Source organism: Saccostrea cucullata, unplaced genomic scaffold (assembly GCF_032062105.1).
Source record: "Saccostrea cucullata isolate Sc308-1 unplaced genomic scaffold, CSIRO_AGI_Scuc_v1 ctg861, whole genome shotgun sequence".
Classification (NCBI taxonomy): Eukaryota; Metazoa; Mollusca; class Bivalvia; order Ostreida; family Ostreidae; genus Saccostrea; species Saccostrea cuccullata.
This window is the reverse complement of record NW_026935377.1, coordinates 610,580-637,500: the sequence shown is the minus strand read 5'-3', so window position 1 is coordinate 637,500 and position 26,921 is coordinate 610,580. Positions and strand designations below refer to the sequence as shown.

The 26,921-nt window shown below is 34.9% G+C and overlaps 2 protein-coding genes and 1 pseudogene across 2 annotated transcripts in view; 2 read left to right on the top strand and 1 right to left on the bottom strand.

The window, feature by feature from the left end:
• Positions 1-1,221: 1,221 nt before the first annotated feature.
• LOC134242611 (ESF1 homolog) lies at positions 1,222-9,348 on the top strand (annotated as a pseudogene).
• A 92-nt stretch (positions 9,349-9,440) lies between these two features.
• Positions 9,441-15,413, bottom strand: LOC134242643 (E3 ubiquitin-protein ligase TRIM71-like). The gene is made up of 2 exons (XM_062724748.1): positions 15,315-15,413; positions 9,441-11,438 (listed from the first exon to the last, which is right to left on the bottom strand). Exon 2 carries the CDS (start codon positions 11,419-11,421, stop codon positions 9,694-9,696), a length of 1,728 nt encoding a protein of 575 aa, XP_062580732.1. The 5' UTR covers positions 11,422-11,438; positions 15,315-15,413; the 3' UTR covers positions 9,441-9,693.
• A 4,203-nt stretch (positions 15,414-19,616) lies between these two features.
• LOC134242610 (hypoxia-inducible factor 1-alpha-like) overlaps positions 19,617-26,921 on the top strand; it is a 40,459-nt gene continuing 33,154 nt past the window's right edge. The window contains exon 1 of the mRNA XM_062724712.1: positions 19,617-19,818. Within this exon, the coding sequence (XP_062580696.1) occupies positions 19,796-19,818 (23 nt within the window). The 5' untranslated portion in view covers positions 19,617-19,795. The remainder of the gene's footprint in view (positions 19,819-26,921) is intronic.

Here is a 26,921-nt window from a genome sequence, read left to right as displayed (position 1 = left end):
TTACCCTGAAGTAAAGTTAATACACCAGTTTACAGTGAATTAAAAAGTATATTTCAGAACAGAAAAAAAACGTATTCTTTTAAATACAACCTCTACGTTGCATTCCAAAGAAGTCTGCCCATAGACACTACATGTTTTATCAATGAGTGCGATTTTTTTAAATAAAATGTTTGATTCAAGTTATATTTTAGATATTTAATTACTGTAGATTACGGAATTTTAGCGACATCTCATTTTGGCGAGATAATTATAATCTCTGTTGTTGTTAATTGACATACGTCGCCTAAATATCTAAATGTCGAGTTGAAGACCACAGCAAGTGTTTTCTTCTTTTCATGTATACAATTTTGCACAAACTCTGCTTCATATATGAATACAAAAATGGTCTGCCAATAACGGAGCGAAATTGGTACCCATGAGAATTCCAATAGTTTATATATCTCAGTTGATTCAAAACACAAAAACATGCTCTTAGTATGAACAATTTCTAAGAAGTAAATTATTGACAAAAAAGTTGATGAAACAAGAATAACAGCAGTCTTGTTTAAAGTCATCCTTTCTTAAGTTCTATGGTCGAAACAATGACCTTGTCAGCAATTAAACTTTATCATTGAGTCAAATGCTGACTGACGTTTTTCATACTATTTGTTTGCAAATTATTTATGTACACTGAATTGACTACAGACTTTTCCGTTATTTCCTGATCATCACACGGAACACACGTGACCGGTCAGCAGTGTATGCTCACTCCTCCGTGGCACGTAATCCCACCTCTGATGTTTCGGAGGCCCGTATTTGCTCTGCTCCTATTCTGTATTGTTTTATGGAGTTCTGAGATTGAATACTGTTCGTTATCTCCATATGTTTATTACAAGTTTTTTTTTTTACCAATCAATGAAATACATGTACAAAATGCATATTTTTACCAATCAAAAATACGTGAACAAAATCTGAGGATATTTTATTAATCAATCAAAAGTACGTGCACAAAATAACAGATATTTTATTACCAATCAGGGGTCCCGAAAGGCATTTCAACTTACATAAATATACAATTTAAACAAATTATACGATATAAATTGTTTTTTTTTAAATAGTTAAAAAAAGTAAAATGATTCGCAAAGACTGGGATCGGCATACATTATACTGAGAACATAAAATCGTATCCTATCAGATGAATCCAAGGATTTATACAAGGATTACAAAAATAAGCCTAAGTCCTCTTTCACAAAATGCATCTTCAGGGAAATGATTTTAAAATGTTTCTCCACGACTTCATGCATATTATATGATGTATATACATTTGACAGGTTTATACCAGACGACATGGAGTTTACAGAGGAATCTAAGTCCGTGTGTACAGAGATGTCTGCTGCCTACAATCCCTCATTGTTTGTCTCAACTGCCCTGGCCCAGTCAAAGGTCAGATCCTAATATAATGTGTCAGGTAAAAGGTCACACTTTAATGTGACACGTCAAAGGTCAGACTTCAATGTATCAGATTAATATTTAAAACAGTATCGGTATGAAATCATCTTAGTTCATATGCCTAGATTTCTTTAATCAGTGTGATAAATTTGTAATATAATATAGGTGAATTTAACCTGGGATGAAACAGACCAGGACCGAATCAAAGTGACCATGAATAACTTGTCACAAAGGAAGAAGACGGATGATGTCAATGAGGTGGTTTCCGGGTTTATCTGCCGTCCAGCTCCGAGGAAGAGAAAGACAGAGGTACAGAAGATTTTACACCAATACATGTATACTGAAAGGAAAAAGAAACGCAGGGTAATTTTTTGAGGTGAATTTAATTTGTTTTTCTTAAAAATACTTTTTAGTTTTCCTATCTAACTTTTAAAATCATCTTTCAAAAAGATATAACCAAATTCTCATAGGATTTTGTGTAATTATTCATGAGTTAATTGAAACTCAAATGACGATACCCCCCAAAAGGGAAAATCGAAAACTCTCTTTATCTTCAATGTCCATCTCGTGCATCTGTTAGAGTTTTATATCTCCTTTGCATGGAATTTCATCAGAGTGTTTATCTTTCAAACCCTGGCTATATTTAGCATGGGTAACCACGCAAAAAAATAAGTCAAGCTTCGAGCGCATGCGCCAGTGAGAGGAATACAACTGTAAATTAACTGGCTCAAAAAAACAAATTGCGAAATTGTTTTCTTTCAAATTTCGTATAAATGTAATAATTTTAATTGCGTACACTATAAATGGCTCTTTTTGTGGTAGTAAGGTGACACTTTAAGAGATGGCAGGACGAATAACCCGCTCGTAACATGGCTCTGTTTCGCGTTAACGTCATCGTCACGGTTGATTGAAATCCACTCCAGACCCTCTCTGACAACGGCTAAAAAGTTTTATGGGGGAAAAATTACAAGTGACTGCTTAGTTAACCGTTGTTGCTTTTTTCATTAATTAGGCAATTCGAAAACAAGACCCCATTGAACTTCTGTAAACTGTTCCAAGATTGCAATAAATTCATAATGTCTCTTAATATTGAAATACGATGTGCATACCTCATATGCATCAAATAATGCAACAAGATTTGTGGACAAACACGTCGTTATCAAATTGCACGTGTTTTAGGCTTTTTAGCGTTTTCCCTACGTGACGTCATAAATTTTACGGTTGAGTAATTCTGAATACTGATTTTGATGCACAGTAACTAAATTTCCCATCTGACCAATTTTCGCAATTTTCGGTCATATGATCAAATTTTTATCGATTATTATGCTACCCTGCGTTTCTTTTTCCTTTCAGTATATATTATAAAAAAAAGTCAGCAAAATATACAAAAAAATATGAAGAAAAATTACTGTTGCAATTTTCTTATAATGGAAACAACTAAGAAATGTTACTTGAAGTTTATTGAATTTACTATTTTCATATGTTTAAGGGGGATGTACGGCCACCTTTAGTGCTGTGAGAACAAAATGTAAACATTTCTTCAAATGGCTAAAATACATCATATTTTGATGAAATTTTAAGTCCTTATGATAAAGATACAATAAATATGCATAACTGAATGCATGTTGTGCATATATAATCTATACTTTTGCAGAAAAATGCTTTTGATATGCTCCTTAGAACTGCGCAGCTACAGAATTCGGCAGAGCCTTAAAAAATCCAAAAAAATATGCAAAATGTGCATCAATGTTCTCTCTACAACGATTTGTTGAGAAAATGTCTAAATTTTGCACTTTTAAATGATAATTTCAAGTTCAAAACAAGGTATCGTTGTCTTCAAAAAGAGTTTAAAGAACCACGAAAGTAGTTCATGCATAGCAGCACGTGGTCTATTTTTAGCACAGAATTTTGTTTTCGAGACCCATTCTTAATATGGAGGGACATAACAATCTTTAAATGTAGAAGAGAATTACAGTTGCAAAATATTTCAAATAGTATGAACACTTTTAAAAGAAAAAATGTGTAATAGTATGGCTTGAAGTAATTTATTTAGTATTATTATCGAACAGTTGTTAAATAATGTACTTATTGATATCAAAGAAAAAAATCTTAAACTCTTTGATTCCAGGTAAGGAAAATGAGCACCATCAAAGTTAAGAATTAAGAGTTTGTAAGTTTGCCACAGATAACATATAATATATATCAAAATTTTAATTATCACCAATGAAACACAAAGAAATTAAACACATAAAATCGATATGAATGACCTTGATTTAGTACCTACTTGTACGAGGGGTGATCAAAAAGTTCGCGAACTATCTCTATATCTACAAAACCACAATTCAGATTAGAAACAAATTTGGTGCACACATAGCCAAACACAAGTTCTATAAAATAGCATATGCTGAATAAAGTTTTGCTCATAATGACGTCATTATGCAGGTACTTGTGACGAAAAATGGTTGCCTCAGTGGAACTCGTTTAACAAACGACTAAAATATTTATGGTATATCTTAAAAATGCCTTTGAAGTAGCATATAAGAATTTGTTCATAGTTTATTAAGACAAATGACTTCCTACAAATTCAATCAATGATTGGATAGATCGTTTTAGTGAAGGAAGGCAGATGGTTAAATATGATACTTGTTATATTGCCCAGTGATATATTTGCAAGTTTGAAAAGGGGTGTGTTTTTAATTAAGCAATATGCTATCAAAGACCTCCAATTTACACTTTGAAAAATACTTGAATATTTCAACAATAATATAACTCTCAAATACCTAAGATATATCGTTTACTTTTTGATCTACCCTCGTATACTCTGTCAAATAAACATTTACAATTTTGATTTTAGCGGAGCAACATTTGAAAAGGAATGAAATCATTCAGAGTGGGTTAGGAGATTTAATGAATAAAAAAACTTTTTCTATTTGCCCTTTTTGTCAAAATTACAATTTTTTAGAGTAAAGAAAAAAAAATCAACATTAATAAATATTTTATACCATCTTGAAAATGACGTTTGGTGGTCCTCCCAACTCAGGGAAAAATTATTGGGTCCGTATTTATAGGTGAGAAAAAAATTCCTAAAATTTTAAACATATTCGTTGACGGAAGAAAAAAAAACATGTAATGGGATGTAAAAAAAAAAATGAGTCGGGCCATTTCTAGGCAGTAGATCGGGAGAGAGGGCAACCAAATATTTGTATAACAAATTGTCTTATAAGGCTAGTACATGTTCCATCACATACTTAGTAATGCAAAAATTTTCAATCTTTAGCACTATTTTGAAAAACAAACATAGGATTTCTTTTTTTTGGGGGGGGTTAGCCTCTCATTTTTTTTGCGTGATAGACATAGCGTATGCAATGGACTTTTCTTCGCAAACATTGTGCTTGCTTCTAAATTTCAAAGAAACAACTCAATATATTTTATCAAGCTTCGTATGTTCAATGAGCGAGAGCTTACAATGTTGTCAACATAATGAGACATGATGCGTTTTTATGTCCAAACATTACTCCATACAATGTGTGGTTCATTGCAAACAATCTAGCTATTTATGTGAGGTGCCTGAAGGAAATCCTATAACTGCCTATTTTTTCTATCTAAGTGCTAAACAAAATAGACACATGTACCAACTTTTCGAATGTAAGACATGTACATGTAATTACAATTTGTTTTTCATGCACCGCATATTGTTTAACATTTTCAAATTAAATGCTAAGCATCCTCCTTGCAGTGCCCCATTTGAAAATAACTTCTATCGCCACAGAAAAAAGACCCTCCGTAATCACATATGTTTAGGACATGTTTTATCTTTTTTCTTGAGTTTTAATGAAACCAACAAATCATCAAGACTTGTTCCATGAAAAATTAAATATAATCATGGTAATAAACTCATCTATCCACAGCAGATATATGCACATGCCAACCACGTGCTCAGTGGAATGATATTATCGAGGAAACTCGAGCTGTAAACAGAACAGTTTTTCCCGATTTGCTGGAGTGGGGTTAAAATCGCTTTTTTTCATTAATCAGACGATGCAATGCAACAAATAAAAGTAGTAAGTAATATAACCTAATGATTATTACTTAGTAATTTCTTGTCTTGATGTTATTATGGTCGCATTTATTCTAAAACCAATGCTATTCGAACTCTGTGTGACAGAGGAATGGCGGACGAAATAAACACATGGCCTCAGGAAGACACCCATATGAAAAATCAAATTTTCAAGAATTATGGATAATGACAAGGAAAACGCGAAACAAATGGTTGTAGCCATATTATCAATGAATCAAACTAACACTATATTCAATGCATTTTTCATCTCGTGAATGCTGTAGCTGCGCAGTTCTAACATGATTAATTTCCTCCTAATTAAAACAAAATAAACTTAATTATTAACTGATTTTGGTCTCTAATAGTAGGTAATTAGTGCATTAGCACTTTGGGTATCTTTGGGCTAGTTTAGTAGAGTATTAAGCGCATTCTTGGTATTTCTTATTTTACACCAGACTAGATCCAATATGGCTTGTACATCCCCCTTAATTCATAGCCTTTATATGATTTTTTTACTGTAAAGATGTATTGTAAAACATACTAACACCATGATTAAACATGGCCAGCTTCATTTTTAACTACATTTATTTTTCTTACCTTTATACTAGATGTTGTTGATGATGACAATGATAATGAAGATGACAATGAGGAGAGACAGATAGAGAAATACCGCAGTCTCCTCTAGTCGTTAGATGACGACAAAGACCAGAAGAAAAAGAAAGAGGTCGAAATGGAGGTCACATGGGAACCAGGTATCCATAGCAACCAAAAACTATCAAACTTGGTCATTATTTGTTGAATTGTAGGGTGGAGGAAATGGAATAGTTTAGGAAGAATTATGATTATTTTGGTCATTCATCCTATATGTTGCATGCTGGTCTGTCTATACATATGTAAGCAGAATAAAGTTTTTCAACAAATATTTTGCCTGAATTGTTTTTTCAGCAAGGATATCATGTGTTTTACTTTTTAACCTTTATGTAGATGTCAACATTGTAGTGCATAGTCCCAAAGCAATTAAGACTGATTCCTCAGAATTAATTATCTTTGAAAGGTTTAAAAGAGACAACAGAGAAGATTGTGAAACATAAAGAAAAGACAAAAGACCAGACTCCATGGGACCAGTATCTGATGAAGAAAAAAGAGAAGAGACAGAGAAAGAAAGAAGAAAGAATGAACAGAAAAGTAAGAGAGAGAGAAGAAAGAATGAACAGAAAAGTAAGAGAGAGAGAGATCTTTTTGACTGTTTTGTAAATCTTTTGCCCTGTTTTAAGCAGTCTAAATCTTCAAGTGTAGTCAGTATGTATTCATGAGAATAGTCCATCAACATATAAACATATCTTTCTTCTGATGTTGATCAGATGACGAGTGATAAAGAACCAGAGGAGAGGGCAGCCTTCAGTGATGACGATCTACCAGCTGGTGTAGGCGAGGATCCTTTCTTCAATCAGAGTCTGGACAGTGATGAAGAAGTAGACAGAAAACCAAAAGGTATATTTACTGGAATAAATACAGAATTGTATGATATCTTAGATCTGAAAGGAACTGGATATTAGTAGGATAAATTTCTCTCAGAGATGGATACATTAAACTCAAATTGAGACATGACATGCAAATGTAATTTTTGTGCCCCCCCCCCCCCCCTCCTTGGAAGAAAGGAGGGCACATTGTTTTGTTTTTGTCTGTCTTTTGGTCCATCAGCAGTTTCAACTTATTTTCTTTGCAAAGGTTGCACAAACTGAAATATGCCATTTGGTATACAGATTTATCATATGAATATCTTGATCAAGTTGTGTTTTGGGTATATTCCAAGGGGGATGTGGGGGATAAGTCTTTCAAAATTATCTCTTTTTAAAATCATTGGTATAAAGTATTTATCAAAAGGTGTTTTTAAAAATGATGATCTGATTATAATGTGTGTATTAATATATGATGAACATTACATTTTTAAACTTATCACTTTACTAGCTGAATCTAAGATGACAAAGAAGAAAAAAAGGAAAGAGAAAACATCAAAGTCAGTGACAAAAGATGGAGAGGTAGGGTTCCAATGATCCATTTAATGTTGTATCTACAGTGAAAACTGTCTAATCCGACACCTGAATAATCCGACACACTGTGAATTCCGACGTTAAATTTCTTTCCCATTTTAGTATTTTCCTTGTTTTTAACACTGTGCAATCCGACACCCTGTCTATTCCGACACAAAATTTGTCTCCCAGTGCATGTCTGATTAGACAGGTTTCACTGTACATGCATTTTTTATGGCATATTGTGTCAAATTTGATCACCCTTTCATATGTCATTCAGAAGTTATCACCGAATTTGATTTTTAAAAAGATATTAGGTCAATTGTGAAGGTCAAGGTCAAGGAATCAGAAATCAAAGCATCCTGGGAGATATCTTGTCACAGGAAATTCACATGTCAAACATGAAAGCCCTTAAAAAAGCTTATAAGGAAAAATCTACATATTTTGAAAATTAGGTCAAACTTCAAGGACAAGGACACAAATGTAGTTAGAAAGTTATGTCACAAGCAATACATTGATTTGAAAGCCTTATGTTTTCTCATGCAAAAGTCATTAGCAAGGTTTAAGATTTTGAAAAGTAGGTCGAACTTCAAGGTCAGGGTCACAATGTAAACAAATCAGAGTGTATTTAAAAAGGTGTTGACACAGGTGATATAATAACAGGTGATGTAATAGCCCTTTCTCCTCTCACTCAAAAGTTATAGCCAATTTTAAGTCTTTAATTTTTTTTAAAAAGTAGGTCAAACTTTAAGGTCATGGGGTAAAAAATCATAGTATATTTAGAAAGAAATTGCCACAGGTAATACAAAGGTCGAATAAGAAAGCCCTTTCTCTTCTCATTCAAAAGTCATGAGCAAGGTTTTAGTTTTAGAAAAGTAATCAAACTTCAAGGTCAGGGTCAGGAGATAAAAAAATCAAAGTATTTATAAACATCTTGTTACAGGCTTTTCAAAGAAAATGGTCTCCCAAAAATACAAGAAACAGACCTAAGTTTGTAAATATTTGTATTTGAATTTTTCAGGGTGAACTGGAACTTCTGATGATGGATGAAGAAACTGACAACAGTAAACATTTCAATCTGAAGTCAATCATGAAAGACTCATACAAAAAGAAGAAATCACCAGGGGATCAAAAACCAGAGGGAGATTTTCAGGTATGAAAAATCCTTAACAACCCCCCTCCCCCGAGTTGATTCAACAAATTTCTCTCTTTCGAGTATAATGGAGTCAGGTCATGTTCATTTCATACAATTGTTTCAGTTAAATTTCATGAAAATTAACAGATTTCAAAGAAATTTCATCAATATAATTGATGGTTTTTTTAGAAAAATAATAAGACAATTAATCAGTTTCAGATACATGTAGATTTCATAGGTAATTTTTCAATTTCAGATAAATGTGAAGGACGACAGATTTACCGCCATTTTTGATTCCCATCTGTACAACATTGATCCGTCGGCACCAGAATTTAAAAAGACTAAATCAATGGAGGCAATTATTGAAGAGAAACTAAAGAGAAGGACGTCAGGAAAAACCCAGAAAACTGTCAGCGGACAGAAACGGAAATCAGAGAGTGATAATATAAGCACTGGACACTCGGGGAAATCTGGGAAGGCAGACTCGGAGAGCATATCCTCTCTTATTCACTCTGTTAAATCTAAAACACAGACATTTCAGAACAAGAAGAGGAAAAAATAGATTATTGAAGAATTTAATGTATAAAAAACACCATTGACATGATTTAATAATTAATAGAATTTTTAAAAAATATTTTGTTAAGGAATGTACATTTTTAAAACTTAAAATATTGTGCAGAAAAAAGAATTAAAGTACATTACAGTGGAATCATTTGTTGAACGTGCATTACAAATATTTTTGTCAGTCAGTAAAGAAAAGGAAGTGCCTTGTAGCTAATATGTGCTTAGAATCTTTATGATATTTTGAAAAATATTTTTCTTTTCTCTTCACAAATTGAACATTTCTAATTTAATTGCCAGTCTCAAATTCCAAAGAAAAAGATTCCTTAATCAGGTGTCTGTTTTTGTATTCACTCTTGTTCATATTATATGTGAACTATAAAATAATTTTAATTGACCAATTGAAAGTGCAAGAATACACAGAAATATTTATTTGTTTACTCAAATGTATCCTTCATATTTGTAGTCAGCTTCAATTGAGATTAATTTTGATATTTAATTTTCCTCACTTGTTTATTTCTATACTGAGCAACCAACAGATTGTCATTTGTATCTGTACACAGTCCCTTGGGTTCACTCAGTCCACAGTCTATGTAACGGAGGAACTGTCCATCCTGGTCTATGATGTGGACACACTCATTGTTAACATCAGCTGTAAGGGTGTGACTCTGACTATCTGTGGTGATTCCTCGTGGACTGAATGATTTGTTCTTTGGAGCAGGAGTATGTCCAGTGTACCTGAATCTCAGTTTCCCGGCCTGATTGACCACCACTACTACTCTAGCTCCCCCGTCAGACACACAGATATCCAGGTTCCTGTTCTCAGTTATGTATCTGTAATAATCACCACCAGATAAATAGAGAGGTTTACCTTTATCATCAAACTGAATGGTTTGTTTCTCTGTGGAGCCAGAGTAACGGACAACTTTTGTTTGTTTGTAATCATCACTGTACATGATAACCAGGAGGTCACCAGAGGAGGTACTACAGACACCCCAAGGTCTCCAGTTCTGTAGTCTGATCACCTCCTCTATCTTCTCATTCTTCACAATATTCACAGCTCTATCATCGTAATCAGTATAAACTAGATCTCCACTTTTTGTCACTGCTATGCCCGATGGTTTGTTCCCTGACTTGATTGTAATTGACTTGAGTAGTGATCCCTGATTGATGCTGTAGAGGTTCATGGTGCTGTCAAGTCCACTTGTCCAGATTTCTTCATCACTAAGACAGGCCACATTGTAAAGGTATCCATACCCAGTGTTTATGATGGTGACAGTCTCTGGTTCATCAAGCAGCTGTTTGACTGGAGGGGAGGATCCAGCTTCTGTTCTCTTATTTTGTAAAGTAGAGTTTTCATCACCTAATAACGATCCCTGTACTGCTCTTATGCTGTAACCATGGTTATCGGATGATATCGTTGGTGAAATTATTTTTCCAAACGCTTCTGAGCTCCTTTCCTGTACAGAGAATGGTGAAAATTTTGCCATTGTTATGTTTAATTTAGACGGAAGCATTCTATATCTCTTACTGTCTAATGGGAATTTTAACACTTTAGATATGTCTGTAGAATCTAATATTTCGTGCAGAGAATTAATATCTTCATTTATCTTAGAGGTGCATGTTTGTACATTTGATAAATGTGCCTTAAGAATTTCATAGTCTTTGTTTTTCATCTCATCAACTTCAGCTTTAAGTTTCTTGACAAGTTTGTCAATTTCTCTGTGCCAGTCCTCTCCATGTTTTGTTATGGCTATTGAGAGATCTCCATATTCCTTTTCTAACTGACTCATTGTGTTTTGTACATCAGAGGCAATGTCCTGGTAGGTGGGATAGATGGATTCATCCAATTCATTAATTTCTATCTGGATAGCTGCCTTCTTTTTGGCAAGGATGTCTTTTAGTAACTGGACGTCATGATCTTTGTGTTTTTTTGAGACAATACAAGCGGAGCAAATCGGAATATCGCATTCCTTACAATGAAACTCACAACTGTTATCTGCATGAACTTTACATCGAGGGTAAAGGAGGGTAGATTTCCTAGACTGAAATGTGACAATTTCATGTTTCTTGGTTTGATCAGATATCATGTGTTCTCCTATACAGGCCTTACACAAGTTGACAAGACATGTATCACAGTGCATCTGTACCACAGCGGTCTCACACAGGTCACATCGCATCACGTCCTGGGCACTGGTACGGGGGTCCATCGCTTGTAAATGTTACCCTGAAGTAAAGTTAATACACCAGTTTACAGTGAATTAAAAAGTATATTTCAGAACAGAAAAAAACGTGTTCTTTTTTAAATACAACTTCTATGTTCACCGTGCCATAGCGTTACTATGATGCAATTATTCCGTAACGTATGATGAAACGATTCCTTATGGAGTTTTTACATTGAGATTTGACCAAGGTAAGTTAATGTCGTATTTGTATGCCTTAAACGCAAAAAAGCCCTAATTGCCTTAGCCGTTGCATTATAGGAATGCCACAAGCATCTGTTGACATAACGGACAATGTCCAGTGATGTGCCGTTTTCTTAAACACTTTGCACTTTCATAATAAAGAGGCTTAAAAGTTCGATTTATTCATAGAACTTTTTTCCCAATCAAGTTACAAGATCAGCTACATGTTTACCATAATGAAAATTCGTTGTTTTTCCATTTCACTCTAGAATTGTGATAAAAATATTTATTTAATCGCTTTTAACATGGGTATTAGGAGTAACGTATGATGCAACGATTCCCATCATCAGTAACGTGCGATGCAAATATTCTTAAACAATCGTATTTAATATTATACCAATATGTTGGATTTCTTTACTTGGACACGTTTTTAAGTAGGGTAATAAAATTACTCATAGCTTTCTTTTTATCAAAAAAAGAGCAAAACTTGACTATAGAACGGCTAAAAGAAAAAAAAGTACAGTAAGAATAAAGTCATTTCATCTCCTTACCCAACTCCGAAAAGAAGAATTTTTGTACCCCATTTAAATCCAAAAATCGAAATGTTGATACCCCAAACAGAAACACTGCAAAAAGTCCCCAGTGTGCATTATTAGAGAATGATTGGACATTGAGTGAAGCCTATGGTCATGCTTTCAACAATTATTCTCCGAAGTATGAGAGAATAATTACGAGAACTCCATTACCATCTGTGCATAAGCTACACTCTCAGTCACCTCGCTCCGTTGATGATATATTTCTTCAACAAGACTACTATCAAAACGATTTGCTGGTCAATGTATTACAAAAGTTAGATAAAGTTGACTGTAAAAAAGACTTTGAATATTTTTTAGATCTTGTTTCAAGTGATAAGTTCCCTCTAGAAAATATTGCTTTTTTGCTGTTTCTAGACACTGTACGATTCATGGTTGTAAAGAGCCTAGTACAATGAGATACAGGTCAAACACAAAATCTTTCTGGAAGGCTAGTAGGAACTTATTCCATAATAATTTCTATATTGATAGGGAATGAAGAGGGAATGATCGAAGAGGAGAAATTTCCTAGGATAAATTTTGCCGTATCTAATGAAACGATTTTGAATAACTTCAAAAGTTCTTCCTTTGATACTTGTATCCCAAAGCTTATCAGTCCACTCTGTATTAGAAGTAACGTATGATGCAACGATTCCCACAATTTGTTATGGAATAAGTTTTGATAGTTGTCTTGTTGAAGAAATATATCATCAACGGAGCGAGGTGACTGAGAGTGTAGCTTATGCACAGATGGTAATGCAGTTCTCGTAATTATTCTCTCATACTTCGGTGAATAATTGTTGAAAGCATGACCATAGGCTTCACTCAATGTCCAATTATTCTCTAATAATGCATTAGGGACTTTTTGCAGTGAGTCTGTTTAGGGTATCAACATGTCGATTTTTGGATTTAAATGGGGTAGAAAAATTTCTTCTTTTCGGAGTTGGGTAAGGAGATGAAATGACTTTATTCTTGCTGTACTTTTTTTAGCCGTTCTGTAGTTAAGTTTTGCTTTTTTCTTAACCATTTGGTATTCTGTGATAAAAAGAAGACAAATGAGTAATTTTTTAACCCTTCTTTGAAACGTGTCCTAGTAAAGAAATCCAACATATTGGTGTAATAATACAATTGTTTAAGAATATTTGCATCGCACGTTACTGATGATGGGAATCGTTGCATCATACGTTACTCCTAACAACCCATATTTAAAGCGATGAAATAAATATTTTCATCATAATTCTAGAGTGAAATGGAAAAACAACGAATTTTCATTATGGTAAACTTGTAGCTGATCTTGTCACTTAATTGGGAAAAAAGTTCTTTGATTAAATCGAACTTTTAAGCCTCTTTATTATAAAAGTGCAAAGTGTTTTAAAAAACGGCACATCACTGGACATTGTCCGTTATGTCAACAGATGCTTGTGGCATTCCTATAATGCAACGGCTAAGGCAATTAGGGCTATTTGTCGTTTAAGGCATACAAATACGACATTAACTTACCTTGGTCAAATCTCCATGTAAAAATTCCATAAGGAATCGTATCATCATACGTTACGGAATAATTGCATCATAGTAACGCTATGGCACGGTGATGTTGCATTCCAAAGAAGTCTGCCCATAGACACTACCTGTTTTATCAATTAGTGCGATTTTTAAAAAAAAATGTTTGATTCAAGTTATATTTTAGATATATTGAATTAATGTAGATTAGGAAATTTTAGCGACATCTTATTTTCGCGAGATAATCATAAACTGATGTTGAGATAGCTGCAGATCTGTAGCGTTATGGTTTTATATATTTGTCTTTGACCATAACATGGTCAAAGACAAATATATAAAACCATAACGCTACAGTTCTGCAGCTAATGTTGAGATAGATTTTCTCGAATTGAGATTATTGCTCTATATATAATAATCCGACTGAATACTAAATAGGAGACTGAAGTCTTCGTGCGCACATTGCCTCGCATACTATAGTAATTATGCAAAAATGAAGTTCTCACAAATAAAACGTTATTTACCATAAATTTTGTTTAAAATGTGTCAATGAAAATATCTAAGATGATTATATTTTAAAAGTTAAAGAATCCAAAGGGTACGCGAGAGAGAGAGAGAGAGAGAGAGAGAGAGAGAGAGAGAGAGATTAAAAAAAAAACTTGAACAGCATTGTAAATTTGCATTTGATGCAACTTGTGTCCTTCTAGTTGTTGCTAGCTATGGCAATATAACTTCCATTGCTTAATTAAAGATTATCAAAAGTAGGGTCATATTAATTTCCCCTTAGCTGCTAACTGTAACTGTCTCCGAAAAATTGTACCGGTCTGTCAAGAATTTTTATTTCGGGGAGCTACATAGCTGCAGAACTGTAGCTCCCCGAAAAAATACATATTGACCGACCGGAGAGCTACAGTGCCACTCTTTGAAAAATCTGTATATTTATTGCGCACAAAAAATGCGCTCAGTTCTGATTTAATTCTTCCAAATTCTTACCTCAATTGCAAAAAATCTATAAAAAAAAAAAAAAAAAGTCAAAAAATCCCTTACTCTTCTATCAAGTATTCCTGTAGTTTACATCAGTACGAAGCGCGATGGGTCGAATAATCCTGCAAACCAAAATGGCAGGATAATTAATCAAAATTTTTGATGATCTCAATTTCAGGGCAAGGAAGGCTATGATAAACAACTATAAGGAATGTTTTGTTGTGGAAACAGTGAAAAAATATTTTAGGAACACTCGGTTAGTAATATTTTGAGATGACAGTTTTAAAGCTCTCCGGTCGGTCAATATGTATCTTTTCGGAGAGATACAGTACTGCAGCTTTTGGAGACACTTTATATTTTTCCTTGTCAGAGTTTTTCAGGATTTTGTCCCTTAATTCTCTCTCAAATTGTCACCGACAGTCAGGAGATCGACGATATGAAACGTCACAGGAGTCTCAAAAGACCTTGTTGGACTTTGCAAACCGACAGATGAAAAATACATATCCAGCTGAGCAAAAATATGGAATATTCCGACTGTTTGATATATAACAATGATAATAGCAGTTTAAAATTGTGAATATGTTTTTTTAAAAAAATGAAAAAATCTACTTTATATCAGATTTCTTTAAAAATCAAACCATTTACCTTGTTTTCAGTAATGGCAGCCGAATGTATGCTGTGATCAGGTGATTTACAGGTATATCTTTGTTATCTACATATGAAGTTGTGATTATTTATCCTCATCTGGAAGCCAAGTACATATAGATACAGATAAGTACATATAGATATATCTGTATAGACTTTGTGCTCTACTGTATAACACCTCGTTAAGATGTGTACAGTTCGGCAACTTCACTGTTATCTAAAGGACGATGTTAGCTATCAGTGTAATGGATTTGAAATGAAAAGAAAGAATTTTAAATCCAGATATATCACCTTGCCATTCAGCTATAGCAAGAAATTGAAGTGTTTCATCTTTACCAATCCGACATTCATACAACAACATTTGACATGCTTTTATGCCTAAAGTATCTATCTTAATTTTTAGCTCTACTGGTCAAAGGGTGTCTGGCTGTCTGTCTGTAAAATTTTTTTCAAAATGCTACTCCTCCTACAGTTTTGGTCCGATTTCAGTATAACTAGACACACAAGTAGACTACACTAAGATACATAATTCTGTGCATCGGTTTTTGATTTCGATGAACGGTATTGCCGTGTTTACTAAACATTGAAATTTCTGTGAAATTCTTTCAAAATGCTACTCCTCCTACAGTTTTGGTCCGATTTCAGTATAACTTGGCACACAAGTAGACTACACTAAGATACATAATTCTTTGCATCGGTTTTTGATTTCGATGAATGGTGCTGCCGTGGTTACTAAAAGTAGAAATTTCTGTGAAATTCTTTCAAAATGCTACTCCTCCTACAGTTTGACAGTATGACATAATAATTAAGTCTTTCATGGAGGTACAAATGCTGTATGAACAAACCACAGGGACTTGTTGACAGGACCCCCCCCCCCCACCTTCGATATTCAACCCCGGGGCTTATTGGACATTTCTTTAACAAATTATATTTATTACACTTATTCATCACTATACTCTTATATAATGTATATAGTGGGTTTTTTGTGGAGCGATTGTTTTGGGGTTTTGACGAATTTTTCATATTGTACATATGGTGAATTGAATAAGTGTAATTAATATATTTTGTGGGAAAAAAATATCTAATAAGCCCCGGGGTTGAATATCGAAGGGGGGAGGGGGGTTCCTGTCCACAATTTAAGTACCTGTGGAAAAAACTTATAGTTTAAAATAAAAAGAATAACATGAAATCCCCACAGTCGGTCTTCAAATTGCCTCTTTTGCACTAACAGCAAAAGCGAAACTAACCTCGAATTTAGGACGAAGGTGTGAAATATGCTGTAATTAAGAACCGAGGAGGAGGAATAATTTAGCCGATACAATAACAAACAAGAGCAGAGCAAACACGGACTTTCAAAAACATCAGAGTTGGGAACAGGTGCCATGGAGGAGTGAGCATCCCCTGCCGACCGGTCACATTCGCCGTGTGCTGATCCTTTTCATGATCGGTCGGTATACAACGGGAAATCCGTGGACAATTCAGTGTATAGATAATGGACTTACAATCATTCAGTATTAAAAAAAAACCTCAGTGAGCATTTGACTCAATGATAATTTGTATTTGCTGACAAGGTCATTGTATCGACCATGGAACTTGCGAAATGATAACTTTAAACGAGACTGCTGATATTCGTGTTTCAGCAACTTCATTAAAGAAAATTCAAGACACTCGAGGATGAAGGTATTAATAGGTTGTTGAAATTTAGTTCCCATGTCGATTCTCATTGTACAAGAGTGCATGTCATTTGCAAATTCCTTTGTTTTAATTCAAACTTGTTTCATATTGTATATATTCTATATAAGTAAGACAGAGAAAGAGAGAGGTTACAAGTGTCACTAATAATGATGTCCCCAGTTGCTCCACTAAATAAAAAAAAAATATGTATGATACAAATTTAAAAAAGTGAAGAAATGCTTCACATTATGCTGTTAATTATTATACTCTTGCACTTTTCGTGAGACCCGTGGTAAGTGCGCATTTGAACGTGACTTGTTGTAAACAGGCAGGAGAGGATAGTCGATAGGTCTGCAGTCTTTTGTTTTTGACTTCCGCGTTGTTAAATCATTCCGCACTTTTTTAAAAGTAATTCGGTCGGTCTTTCTCATTATTTTTTATCAACCATAAGGTACCCATTTATTTTTAATGCATGTGTTCAAAAAGATATTAGCTGTTAAACTTAGTAATTTGTAGATTTTAAAATTAACAGATTTTATAATTATAAAACACCTGAGGTAAATGATCGCATTTAGTACAGTAGTGTAATGAGAACAAAAATTACAGGTGAGAAGGCTGGCAATGACCCTTCAAGTACCGGTAAATCGTATAATTTTTCGTCGTCCTCCTCCAATTCTTTTAACCTTTACGCGATGATAATGTATAGTGGCATCTTTATTAATATCAGATAATTATAATCTCAATGTCGCTTTTTTAATTAGCATTTTCTTCTTGGGGGCTACACATTTTTTTAAAGTATGTTTGTAAAATTATTGTCACTGAAATAATATTAAAATAACCATACAAATGTGGGGTGTATAAAAATTATTTATCATCCCAGTTTTGTTGTAAGTCGGATTAAAGCCACCTAAAGGACTGTCATGTCCGTACAAAGAGTTTGCAATGCTTATACTTATAATTTTTCATACATTTTAACGAGATTTTCCATTGGTTCATGTGGCATCAGGTGTCAAAGTAACAGGCACTTCTTTCAGAAATAAATTTTAACCCATTGGTATAATAATTATTATACTATGTCTTAAAAATTTATCTTCAATACAAGTACCTGTAGTCAAAGTATATAAATGCGGATAGACCTGGGGCCCGTTTTACAAAAGAACTTATGACAAAGACCAAAAACTTCAGACTGTTGTAATATTTTGCAAAATTAATATTTCTCTTTGAAATTGCTTGTGTAAAAATATCCTACCAAATTCCTTTTAAAAAGTTTTAAATAATTTTCGGTAAAATCTTTATTAAAAAAATTATACGAATAATTAAATTTGGTCTTAAATCGCAGGTCCTTTTGTAAAACGGGTCCCTGGACTTTCTTATTATAAGCTTGAAAAACTCGGACATGACTTTCTAAAAACAGACACACCAACCACAGACACATGATGTTACTTATTTTTCTTGTTATAGAAAAAATACAACCCTACCTAATAATAATATTAGGTAGGGGGTACATATTTTTTTTTACAAGAAATATGAATAACGTCAGGTGCCCGTGACATCAACTCTTTGTAATTGTGACGTCATAATGGGTAAGACGTAACAATCCCCTGAGTGTGGATATATATAATACCATAATAAAATACTGTACATTAAAAACATATCTATAGATGTTTATTACATGTAATAATACATGCATATTAAGCAGCCAGAAATTTATACAAAAAGTCATAGGCATGCAAATTCACCATTTCAATCTTTAACATTCCCCAAATAATTAATTACGTATAAATTTAAAGATACATAATGTCATATGCATTAAAACAGCAGTGTTCATAATGCAGGCGCGGATCCAGAAATTTTTTCCAGGGGGGGGGTGTGTGTCTGTGTTTTGTGTTTTCCAAAGGGGGTCCATGGTAACAGTTCTTGTTTTAGTATATACATTTTTTTAACCTTGTAAATTCCAGGGGGGTCCTGACCCCCCGACCCCCCGACCCCCCCCCCCCTCTAGATCCGCGCATGTAATGTTGAGAGAAACTTGAACCTAACCCTAACCCAAAAACTTAATTCTTTTTAAAAATTATGTGTTTCGTTTATATATAAGAAAAGAAAGAGAAATTGTACAATTAAAAAATATTGTCTGATTTCCTTTTTTTCATTCAGTATTATGACTTGTACATTAGCCGATGAATAGCCTATTTAAAGTGTTGAATATACTTTTTTCATTTTATATTAGAATGTATATATAACATGTATAACCTCTTTATTATTAATTAATTTTAAAAAACTGATAAAAAATTTCGAATTCATAATGCCGAAAATGTTAGGCTAGGTCTAATAGAAATCTTGCTACGACCCATTTTATTTTCAAAAACAGGGGTATCACAACATAAATCAAAATTTTCTTTCATCACCTTGCGCTCTATCAATGAGTTTTGACCTCACGTGAACTCTAGGGTTAAGTAAATGGGACAGAACAGTTTTGTCTGGACCAATCGTTTTTCTTTTCTCTCTGGTTTAGCCATTTATACTTGATATATGCAACCGTTTGTTGATGCAGATGGCGGTATCAATAATAAAAAAAAAATACTGAATTTTTTTTTAATTAATTAGGTTCTAAGCGCTCTGTTAAAAATCCATTTTTCTCGTACACAATTAAGGTCATGGTGTCTCGAACCATTGAGAAAACACGAGTTGTGGCGCTTGAGCTATATCCGGTTTCATCCACAGGAAGTGCATAAAATAGAAACTGGTAAATATTTTTCAGACATTTTTGTGAATATTTCAACACAACAAAGAGGATTTAATCTTTCCAGATGAGCTCGTCATCCAAAAGAAGGTAAAAGAGCCATTTCTTTGTTTTATTAGTGTTGTTTGAGTTGGGATGTGTAGAAAAATCCTGATGAGGCGAATGATATTCACATCTGATCATGCTGATCGACCATGTGTGATTGTGTCAAATTTATTTCATTGATAAGCAGTGATTTGTTAGCCTGGGAGTTTGTTTTTTTATTATAGCCGTTCTATGTTAATTCTTTGATTTATCAATAAATCCACAACCACAAAAATGACCAAATTTGTAGACGGTACATGGATATTTGTAAAATAGAGAGACCAACAGCTGACCAAAAGTAATGTATTGTGTATTTGGTATTTCATAGTGTAAGTGTTGCATCGTGGATGCCCCCCCCCCCTCCACTCAATCCCATTCGAAAACATGCCAGAGATTTGTTTAAGAATTTATTAAGAAATTTATAGTTAGACATGTTAGAAGTAAAGATTTTTTTGTATATTCAGGTGGTAATCTTGGTTAAAGTTTGGCATGTAAAGCTTTCAATCTCATCAAATCTGAAGAGATTTTTGCCTATAAATAGAAAATTTCATTTTTAATTATTAAAACTGAAACTTTCTATTTAAAGGCACAGATCTCAAGTATTACAAACATTCAGCACTTTAACCAGTCAGGGGTGTGATTGAAATCCATCATTTTTAAAAATGATGATTTTCAGTCATTAAATTGATTTTTAATAATGATGGAAATTCATCTTTTTTTAGTAAAATGATGAAAAACAGTCATTTCTATTTTGAAATTTTTGTGTTGTACTAAATGAGACTAGAAGGCATCTATGTCGATTAGCATTTTATTCTAGACTGAATCATATCTAAACATGTGTACAGTGTATAAGCCTTAGCATGCAATTCGATATTCCTGGGATTGATAGTCAGTGTCCGAAACCATAATAAAGTTAATGTAAACAGTTCACTGGTTTGTTTATTAATGCACTTAAAATATCCAAACACAACATTTCCTCCCTTCTTATTTTTTTACGTAAATAAAATAATATTGATATTTAACCGTTAATTTTGAAAATACTTAAGAAGAAATAATTTGTAAAGATATACAACAAATAACTTTTACTACATATCTATTATTTACAAAACTAATGTGATTGCAAAAGAAACTTCTGTTTCTACGCGCACTACAACCACTGCTAAGTTATTGCTGTCATGGGAATTATTATTACCCATACGGTGCTACACACATACCCATTCACAAATTTAATTTGACCACGGGCTTCCTGGTTCGCAGCGGATATCTTCGTTCGGGCGGCGCATTAATTATCGGCGGTGATTGGTCAGACGTCTCGCCTGCTTCACTGTCAGCTGCTTTATCGTCGATAATTGGTATTACCGCATCGGAATTTTCATTGGAATCGGCCTTGAACTCGGCATCTCTGATTTGGTCGGCGTGTCGCTTCCAAATTCCTCCTGCTTGTGTTTTGATTTCGTAATTCAACGGTCCTTTGCGCTGAATGATTTCTCCGCTGGTCCATTTCTCCTTCCCGCGGTAATCTCTAACGGCCACGTGCTGTCCAGTGTTAAATTCTCTTAATTTCTCTGCTTTGGTAGTGATAGCAGTTTTCATTTGTTTATCATTTACAGTTCGTCCCAGGTCAGGTTTGATAAGGTCAAAACGGCATCTAAGGTTTCTCCCCATGAATAACATCGCTGGCGTTTCATTTGTTGTGGCATGAGGTGTGTTACGGTACGTAAGAAGAAAATTTGCTAACTTCTTATGAATGTCCGCATTTTCTTTATCCATGGCTTTCATTCCTTGTTTAAAGGTTTGAACAAAACGTTCTGCCAGACCATTTGTTGCAGGATGATAGGGTGCTGATCGGATATGGTTTATTCCGTTTAGTTTCATAAATTTTTGAAATTCTTCAGACACAAATTGTGGGCCATTGTCGGAAACAAGCTGCTCCGGTAATCCGTTTCTTGCAAAGATATTACGCAAAGTAATTATCGTTTTGGTTGACGTCGTTGTCTGCATAGGAATAACTTCTGGCCATTTTGAATGTGCGTCCACGACAATAAGAAACATGTGTCCTAAAAATGGTCCTGCGAAATCAATGTGGATACGTTTCCACGGCGCTGACGGCCATTCCCATGGATGTAAGGGCGCTATTTTCGGATTGTGGCGATGTTTCTGGCATCCAGCACAACCTTTTACAAGCTTTTCGATTTCAAAATCGATTCCTGGCCACCAAACGTAGCTTCTCGTCAGAAGTTTCATTCGCACAATTCCAGGGTGAGCTGAATGGAACATTTCAAGTACTCTTTCCCGAAATCGTTGTGGAATGATAACTCTGCATCCCCACATGATGCAGCCTTGACTCACAGTCAATTCATTCTTTCTATTAAAGTACGCATTTAGGTTTGGATCCTCGTTTTCAGTCCAACCATTAACAATGCAGTCGTACACCTTTGACAAACATTTGTCTTTAGACGTTTCTCTTCTAATTTCTTGGTGCGTAAGACATGATATTTGTTCCATTTGACTGAGTGTAAACATATCTGCCACATCAGTTAATTCCTCGGCCTCAAGTTCCTCCTTTTCTTGGGGAATTCTTGACAGTCCGTCTGCATTCGTGTGGCGCTTGGTATTGCGATATTCAATGTGGTACGTATATCCACTCAAAAATATAGCATGTCTCTGCATTCGCGCTGCGGAGGTTACTGAAATTCCTTTCCTAGGATTGAAAATTGACACTAACGGCTGATGATCGGTTATCAAGGTAAATTCGCGACCATACAGATAAGTGTGGAATTTCTTCACTCCAAAGACAATACCTAGAGCTTCCTTGTCAATTTGACTGTAATTTCTCTCAGCTTTGTTCAAAGTTCTTGAAGCGAACGCGATTGGGTGCTCCGTCCCGTCCTTCATCACGTGTGACAACACTGCCCCTAATCCGAAAGGTGACGCATCACACGCTAGCCTGATTGGTAAGTTTGGATCATAGTGACATAATACTTGATCAGAGGTTACCAACCTTTTTGCTTCCTCGAACGCTTCCTGACATTCTTTGGTCCACTGCCATTTGACATCCTTTTCCAGGAGTTTGTGCAACGGGTGTGCAACGGATGATAGATTCGGAAGGAATTTGTGATAGTAATTGACGAGCCCTAGAAATGCACGGAGTTGGGTGGTGTTGGTTGGCTCCGGGGTATCCAATACGGCTTTAATTTTATCCTTGGTCTTGTGTAATCCTTGTTTGTCAATTAAATGACCACAATACTCGATTTGATCTTTGAAGAAGTGACACTTGGATTTATTCGCTCTCAAGTTATATTCCTCCAGTCTCTGTAGAACTTGACGTAAGTTTTCCAGATGTTCAGCATCATTCCTACCCGTAATAACCATATCATCCAGAATACACTGAACTCCATTTAATCCTTGCAATATTGTGTCAATAGTGCGCTGCCAGATCGCAGGTGCTGACGCCACCCCGAATAGAAGTCGGTTGTAACGGTACAATCCTCGATGCGTGTTGATTGTAAGAAACTTCTTTGATTCCTCTTCTACTTCTAGTTGCAAATATGCATTCTTTAGATCAATCTTTGAGAATTTCTGTCCACCGGCTAACGAAGCGAATATGTCCTCGATGCGAGGCAAAGGGTATTGCTCTATTTCAAGTTGCGGATTTATCGTAACTTTGAAATCCCCACAAATTCGGATATCACCTGATCTCTTAACTATCGGCACAATTGGCGTGGCCCATTCACTTGTCGGAACTTTTGTAATGACATTCTCACTTTCAAGTCGTTCTAACTCTTTTTCAACTTTAGGTTTTAGCGCGTAAGCGAGCGATCTTGCTTTCACAAATACTGGTTTAGCGTTTTCCTTCATGATGAGATTCGCCTTAATTCCATTGACGGATCCAGTTTCAATTGTAAACACGGCACTGTGTTTATCAAGAATTTTCTCCAACTTCTGTGATAATTCGTTGTTATCAAGTGTAACGTTGTTTAGGGAACTCCAATCCAATTTGATTTTTCGTAGCCATTCACGCCCGAAAAGTATCGCTTTTCCCTCGGAAACAACATACAGTTCTAATTTCTCTTGTTGATCTCTGTACACGACGTTTACGTCAGCTACTCCAAGAGGTTTCAGTTTTTCTCCGGATTAAGTTATTAAGGTCACGCTTGTGTCCTTCAGTTTTCTGTTGGGAAACAGTTCTGTAAAAACTTTTTCGGGAACAATGGAGAGCGCAGAACCGGTGTCGACTTCCATATTGACCTTTTTTTCGTCAATACACACGTCCACCATAATTTCGTTCCTTTTCCCGGTATGCACAGAGTACAACCCTAAGTCACAGCAGCCGTCTTCATCCACTGCATGTACTTTCTTCGGGAAGGACTTATCCTTCGCACGACATGCCGCCTTTATATGTCCTTTCTTCTTACATTTGTGACATGTTGCATCTTTGAACCTGCATTCTTCTGCTCTGTGGCCACTTTTGTTACATCGGTAACAATTCCCACTTTTCGGTTTTTCAAACCTTGCTTTCGATTTCTGGAATTTTAATTTGTTGACACCAGACTCGCGACTTTTTCCCTGCAATTCCAAGGCGTCTTTTGATGCAATTTCCATAGCGACAGCTATTTGGATTGCCTTATCCAGGGTGAGCCCCTGCACGGACAGTAATTTCTTCTGGGTCTGTTCATCTCGGAGTCCGCACACAAATCTGTCCCTTAGTGTGTCGTTTAGATCTTGAAAGTCACAATATTCAGAAAGTTTCCTGATTTGTGCGACATATTCATTAACACTTTCACCTTCTTTTTGCTCTCTTTTGTGGAAACGAAATCGTTCCGCTATTACCAGCGGTTTAGGCGATAGATGATCTTTAAGAACCTTAACAATTTCGTTAAAGCTCTTGTCCTTTGGTTTATCTGGTGTTGTGAGATTCCTCAGTAACGCATAGGTCTTTCCCCCAATTAAACTGAGGAGCGCAGGTACACGTTTACCCCCTGTAATTCCATTAACTTCAAAATACTGTTCTAAACGTTCAGTATACGCTGTCCAAGAATCAACAGTGTCATCAAACGCTTCTATTTTTCCAATATATCCAGCCATTGTAAAATCCTCGTCGCCAATTTTGTGTTGTACTAAATGAGACTAGAAGGCATCTATGTCGATTAGCATTTTATTCTAGACTGAATCATATCTAAACATGTGTACAGTGTATAAGCCTTAGCATGCAATTCGATATTCCTGGGATTGATAGTCAGTGTCCGAAACCATAATAAAGTTAATGTAAACAGTTTACTGGTTTGTTTATTAATGCACTTAAAATATCCAAACACAACAGAAATTTATTTTAGAAATAGAGTTATCTCTGATATTAAAAATGACTGTTTTTCATCATTTTTTATCAAATTGTTAGGTCTGGGCGCACTTAATTATCTCATTAGTTTTACGGGGCGCACTAAATTATTTTGGTTTCAATTACTTGTCAAGATGTTTCTCTACACAAGGGTCTATGGCAGGATAGTGTACTATATCTAATTACTGTAGTAAATGGGATGGGAAAATTGACTTGAGAATGGAAATATGATGAAAAGACGTCATATTTACAAAAATCAGAAAATTGTGTACATTATATACTTAGAAGAAATGACCATTATCCATCATTTTCAAAAATGACTGATTTCAGTACCACCCCTGACTGTTAACTGTTTAACATATGAATTGAGGTCAACCCTATACATCATTTGTCTGACCTAAATAAAAAGTCAGTGGAGAAAAACAAAATATCAACCACAATAGCTTGTTGAAAAATAAAGCAAGGGACCTTTAAACTAGAAGACGAGAGAGAGAGTGTGTGTCTAATTAAAAGATGTTTAACTTTTAATTTATGTCAGTCCAATTCATGTGCCACAGATAAGACTGGGTTGATGAGTTTATGTATACTGCAGAGTTCAAAAGGGTCAGTGGTTGTAATAGAGCACCTGTCAGGAGTTAACTGGACCAGGTGAAATTTCTGGTGACTTTCTGTCAGTTTTTTTCCTAACTGAGTAGTTTATATTAATTTTGATATCCACATGCAACCATGTCACATTAACCTGACAAAAATGAGGGACAAGTGTACATGTATTGTAAACTATGTATGAAAAAGATTGGCTAAACTTTGTGACAACAGACACCAGCTCATTTGAACAATCTGAGGGAGGGTGGTTAGATTGGGGTTGGGGGAGCAGGTCTGGGGGACATAAGATTTAGAAGAGCTCACTTTTGATCTCAGTCTCACTTTTTCCAAAAGAATAGTGGAAAAGTGAGACTCGATCTTATCAGTATTTGAATTCTTTCACTGGGCTTTCAGGTCAATATACCTTTGCTCCAAGTTCAGTTCTGTTTGTGTACATTCTAATCTTAGTACTGTGACCTTAAGAGATAAATATGATACATATATCTAGAGTTTAAAGCAGAGTGCTAAATTGTCCTTGATTTAGGACAAAGATTCATGTAGACTGTTTAAAAACAGAACTCTAAATCAGTGGCTGTAATTGAGGCTACTCAGAAGATAATGTACATGTAGAGAGTTGAAGGCAGAGTTCTAAAATCTAAATTGTCCATAACTGAGGCCAGAGTGTTAAAGCCAGATCTCTCTAACATCTTTAATTGTGACTGCTGAATGTTCCTTTTGTTCCTTTCCACACAGAGGTTACCACATTGACCCATTCCTGTTTGTTTCATGTTGTGATCTATACCACATCATTGTACAATGTACATATTAAGGACCAGACAATTTTCATAAAGTTTTACTAGCTGAATTTGAAGTCATGAAACCAGCTGATGTGTGAGAATTAAACTTTTGCAAGTATCGACATTGTCATGTAGTAAAAATAAAATTCTCATGTAAAAGATAAAGTAATTCACAAATTATAAATAATTTTATTGGTGAGTTACATTTGAGATACTGCATGATGTTAACTTATAACCACAGGTGACCTCATCTTTGCTAGCCAAGGGTTTTAGGTTACTGCCACCCTGGGGAACATTTCCCGCCACCCCAGGGGAACAATCCTGTTGTTGTTTGTTTTATGTATCCCTGATAGGCAGGTGACAGTCTCCATTTATTTAATTGATCAGCGTAATTT

Bases quoted from the DNA above. Each gene is read 5' to 3' on its own strand.
- LOC134242643 (XM_062724748.1), bottom strand. From the start codon at position 11,421: ATGGACCCCCGTACCAGTGCCCAGGACGTGATGCGATGTGACCTGTGT.